Source organism: Triticum dicoccoides, chromosome 7B (assembly GCF_002162155.2).
Source record: "Triticum dicoccoides isolate Atlit2015 ecotype Zavitan chromosome 7B, WEW_v2.0, whole genome shotgun sequence".
NCBI lineage: Eukaryota > Viridiplantae > Streptophyta > Magnoliopsida > Poales > Poaceae > Triticum > Triticum dicoccoides.
In genome coordinates this window covers 695897194-695902173 of record NC_041393.1, presented here as the reverse complement: position 1 = coordinate 695902173, position 4980 = coordinate 695897194, and the positions used below count along the sequence as shown (strand labels likewise).

The window sequence follows — 4980 nt, the reverse complement described above, 5'->3', positions numbered from 1 at the left end:
GACGGGGGCTCCGGCGGGGACGCCGTGGCTGGGGCTAGTGAGAGAGGATCATTGTCGTGGAGAAGACGGCCGTCTGGGCTTCGTAGAGGAGCATGCGGCGGTGGCGCCAGCGGCTGCCTTGCCTTCGGCACTGGCTCCTGCTGGATCCGTGCCGTCGTCGGCCTTGGGTCTCCTGTGGAGGAGGATATGGTGGTTCGACGAGCCCTACTGCCGCCCGGCTCCTGGCTCAATAATAGATTTATTGACTCGATCGTTGGGAAGGTGGACTAAATAAAGTGGTGCAAGCATGCATGTTGTCTTCACTTCTGTATGAATAAGATCAGTCTAAGGTTTTCTAAGCCTTCATATGGAAGTGATGCATTGCTTTGTTATCTAATTGGGAGATCAACGTGTCGGCTCGCTGTCGTATAAGGCTTGTTGAACCCATCTTCTTTCTTGGTCATTTGGATTGATCCTGCGAGAAAACGATAGGCATTAAAGAACATCACTATTCACTAGATGCTCAAGAAAGTGGACATATATAAATTTTGGATGATAAAAACTTGTTGACTTAGACATACAAGTTTACCCTTCTTCCCTGTTCAACCGGGCTACACCTTTCTAAACTAGTTAATTTCCCGTGCATTGCAACGGAGACATAAATTTTCTAGTGGTTCAACATTAACTATTTAGAAACATATAGCACCATCGGTTATTGTAACGAGCACGCATTTAAAAATATTTCTTGTAGCACGACGTGCTCCCTTCCGTTGGATTGCCAACTGTGACTGACGGATTTGGCAGCTTTGCCGCATGAGTCAGCTGGCGTCGTCACAACACTTCACAATGTTCAGTGATTCAGTCACGCTGTAGCGAGTAGACCCGTACCTTTAGAATTCTCATGCATATAAAGCAAAATTATCCTTTTTATTGTTAATTTGCTCTTCTTCCACCCACACTATCTCCGCCACCGTACCTTTAGAATGTTCATGCATATCAAGCAAAATTATTGATTATTTTATTGTTAAATTGCTCTTCTTCCACCCACACCATCTCCGCCGCCGTCAGTAGCACACACAACTCACATAACTGTATCCTTTCACACCCACAATGTGATCTTGAGGGTGTTCTTTACCATTCTCTTCTCCTTTCAGACCCACCATTAAACAATAACAACACAGAAGAACGAATTACCGATTCCATCGGACTCCTCTATGCACACGCAATGTTGTGCACCCTTCCCCATTGTTTACCTCATTTCCCTGACTTTAGCAAGGACCCCTTGACCGAGGCCATCGAGGTTGCCGAGCATGCACAGTTAGCCAGAGATGCGTCCGGTCTAAAGCAAGGTGGGTAACACAGACAAACAAGAGACACTTGGATATCTCAAAAGAAAAAAGGAAAAGAAAAAGCCCAACCTAAACAAGAGGTCCGCATAACAGATCGATGACATGTACCATATATGAACAAACCAATATGAGTTGCGGCTGCGAGATTAGTTACAATGATAGCCTTTCTCAAATCGACGCCAGCAAGTTGTGTTGAAGCTATGTTGACTAGATTATCACATTTAGTTCCGTGCATGGATTGTTATTATTATAGATGATGTCCCTATATATCCTTTTAAACCAAATCCTATGCATGCAAAATTAATATCATTTTAGCGTGTTTTTATGGCTGTGCATGATTATTATTAGCAATGCTACTCCCAATACTAAGTCCAGGTCATGTGCGCATTGTTAACTTTTTTACTGAACCCCATTGTAAGTAGTAAGACGCGTTTGACCAAGGAAAAAAAGGTAAACACTCATGTCAGACAACACACGAGCTAGAACCGGCTTGTGGCATAGAGGTGGCGTGTGCGGTACAAACATTTAGCAACATAAAAAAAATTGACTCAACATGTATACTCTAGAAGTTTGTATACGTTTGCTCACCTAATCATACACTACAAAACGCCATTAAGATATTTATTAGACCATTCACCTCGACTAAGATATTCTTCTTCTTCTTCTTCCTTGTTTGCATTTAAGGATCCAATTTCAAGATCCTGCGAAGAGGCAATATGTTGAAAGAGGGTAAAGCACAAAACAAGTGTATTTTGAAATAATATACATTACATATGATAACACAAGATAGTATACTAATATGCAACATTTTTAATAGAAAATTATTGGTATAAAATTATCAATAAGTATAAAAGTTTTTTATAAATTAAAATTATTTCTGCTCGATCGGGTTCAATTAAATGAAGAAGAATGTCTAAAGGTGCCAAATTACACATTCTAGAGGGTGAGGGTTTACTGTAAGAGATGATTGTGGAACGCTCATAGCTGCATTTCCGGGAAATCTGGAACATATCTCTAATGCCCTACATGTTAAAACAGTAGCATTATTAAACACGGTTAATACAACATGGGGTGTCATCAAGCCATTTTTCAGACTGACTCCATGGTACTGAAACAAGCAATCTCAAGTCAGGACTACGACCTAGCACCATTGGGCGCTCTGTTCCAGAAGATTAAATTACAAATGAGAGTCGGTTTTGATAATGTAAATCTTCATATGAACCCAAGGTCTTGTAATAATCCAGCGCATGCTTGCTCATGGAACTAGCTTAGGAAATAACACTTACGAAATCTGGTTAGGCCAATTCCTTGATGTTGTAATGAACTATACCTGGCGATTTACCAGCAGGTTACCGTAATGGAATACCATATGTTCCCTTAAAAAAAGAAACATTGAGGCATGTCATCTTGGTCATCCGGAAGCCCACCATCAACTCGTGGCTCTGTGTGTTTCGGCGCCAAGGTTAGGCCTCAATATTGTTAGGAATCTAATAGTATTAGTATTAGGCTAATTAGGCGATTAGCAAATTCCTTAGAATATTCTAACCGGTGGTTAGAATCCTGGCGTTGTCCAGACACAGTATAGCGAACCGTTGTCGTGTCTTTCCGAACTGTCGCCGCACCTTTTCTAAACGATGCGACGCCTCTTGTAATCGACGCTGTAAACATCCGTTCAGGACATATAAAAGCCTGGATGAATCAATCAATAAAGATCACTCCATTCACTTCAATCTTTCTTGTTTCTCTTCACGTTATCAGCACTGCTCGAACCAGAGAATAGGCCACAGGAGAGAAAGAAAGGTGAGAAGAGATGGGTTCTCTGCCGGACCTTGCTTTCGCCTTCGCTCGATTTGTGGCCAGGGAACACCGGGGCTTCCGTTTTCCTCACCGGACTTTTGGTCCGGCTGCTACTCGTCGCCGGAACTTCGGCCACCGCCGTCAGCGTCGCCTGAACAGGAATGGCGGCCTCCGCCGCCGCAATGCACCATATCGTGCTCCTCTTCGTCGCTATGGTTCTGGTGGTGGCCTCCTTCGCCGCCACGCCAATCGCCAACGCCTTCACTGTGGTCATCGCCGGGTGCACCGCAGCAACTCCCCTGGAGCGCCAGGACCGAGTACCAGGGCGGATGCGCCCAGGGAAGACGTCCTGTTCATGCCCCAAGAGGCTGCTGCCGCACCAAACGCCGTCGACGAACAGGTTGCTGCAGGGGTCGGGATCGAGTACGAGGATGAGGCCTCTGCCTCCAACATCACCACGGATGCCGCGGAACTGCCGCCTCCTCCGCCGGTGTACGCGCCCATGGAGTGGATGCTTGCCGGTCCAAGCGCCGGATGGCTCGTCGATGACCCAGATCGCTGCTTCTCCGACGAGGAACTCGCGGCGCCGCCTCCGCTGATGTATTCATGCCTAGGCTACGGCTACGGGTCGAGGCTCCCGTCCCCGACGCCATCCGACAAGGACCCGGAGCACTTCAACCCGCCGGGCTACGATCCACTGCCGGAGTTCTCCTCCCCGCCGGCTGCAGTCCCTCTGGACGCGCTCAAGCCCCGGCTCGTCATCAACCTCCTGCCGAAGGTGAAGACGGAGGAGATCGAGGCCGCTGTGCCGACGGTCGCTCTCCCAGCGTTCCCCGACCTCAACCTCCCAACACGAGATGTGGAGGAGGAAGAACACCAGGAAGCAGCGCCGCCGTCAGCACTCCCGACACCCTCGCCAGAAGCCCGAGTGCTACTCCGCCGCTTTGCATCCGCCATGGCTGCTCGCCCCACTGGAATCCGCGTGGGCACCTGGTCGCCCGAGGCACTCGGTCTCACTGGTCGCGTCGCGGATCCCCGCCCCCACGAGGCCGCCCCTCAACTCCCCTCCTCCTCTGCGGGAGGGCCGCTCCGCCGCTGATGGAGCCAGCCGTGGGCACCGGCGAGGAGTAGGGCCAAGAACTGGTGATTTGGGAGTGGAGGCATTTGGTGTCGTACCTTATCTGTCCTCTGGTCGATCCCCTTTTTAACCAGAATACTCCAAGCGATGCCGACACAGGCCATGGACCAAAACAGGCCACGTCTCCTGCCACTAGTGATGTGTAGTACTGATATAATCCAATTTGTATTAGACGTACTAATTAGACGTACTCCCATTTTGTATTTTCCTAGCTGGAAATCTATATTGTAGCCCTTACAACCATTTATATCTATAATTAGACGTACTCTCTCTGCACGTTTCATTCACACCACGCCGCCCAGCTTGCCGCCATGGCCCTCTCCCCCTCGCCTCCCCCCTCCCGTCATCGGGCGCTCCCGCGAGGATCGCTGGCTTGAGTCCAGCCCCTCCGCCGACGGATCCCCTCTCTCCTACCGCCAGGCCTTGTGCCGCTCGCCCGCTCCGGCGTCCCCCCCTTCGGCGACGCGGCCCTCGTCCTCCCCGCCCGCTGCACGCCCCTCGCCGCCTGCTGCTCGGCCCCCCGTCCGCTCCGAGATTTGCCGGATGCCTTCGGAGGGGGGCGAGATCGACGCTTGGCAGGTTGCTCGGGGACGCAAGCGCCCGCGCCCGCGCGAGCCCCGCCGCCACCGTCGGGCTGCCGAGGCTCGGCCTCGCCCGCGCCCCTCCTGGCTGCGTGAGGGGGACTGCCCGCGCTGCCTCGACGCCCATCCGTGCTCG

The 4980-nt window shown here is 50.4% G+C and overlaps 1 protein-coding gene across 4 annotated transcripts; it reads right to left on the bottom strand.

The window, feature by feature from the left end:
- Nucleotides 1-276: 276 nt before the first annotated feature.
- LOC119341483 lies at nt 277-4441 on the bottom strand. Of its 4 annotated transcripts, none has more exons than XR_005165123.1 (3): nt 2284-4441; nt 1917-2029; nt 277-454 (listed from the first exon to the last, which is right to left on the bottom strand). XR_005165123.1 is itself a non-coding variant. In XM_037613356.1 (3 exons), the coding sequence occupies exons 1-3, from the start codon at nt 3397-3399 to the stop codon at nt 369-371; spliced, it is 393 nt and encodes a 130-aa protein (XP_037469253.1). In that variant the 5' UTR covers nt 3400-4419; the 3' UTR covers nt 277-368. The 4 variants fall into 4 exon arrangements, 1 of the variants encoding a protein (XP_037469253.1); XR_005165124.1 differs by having other exon boundaries at nt 1966-2029; XR_005165125.1 differs by having other exon boundaries at nt 3157-4412.
- Between the last annotated feature and the right edge of the window lie 539 nt (nt 4442-4980).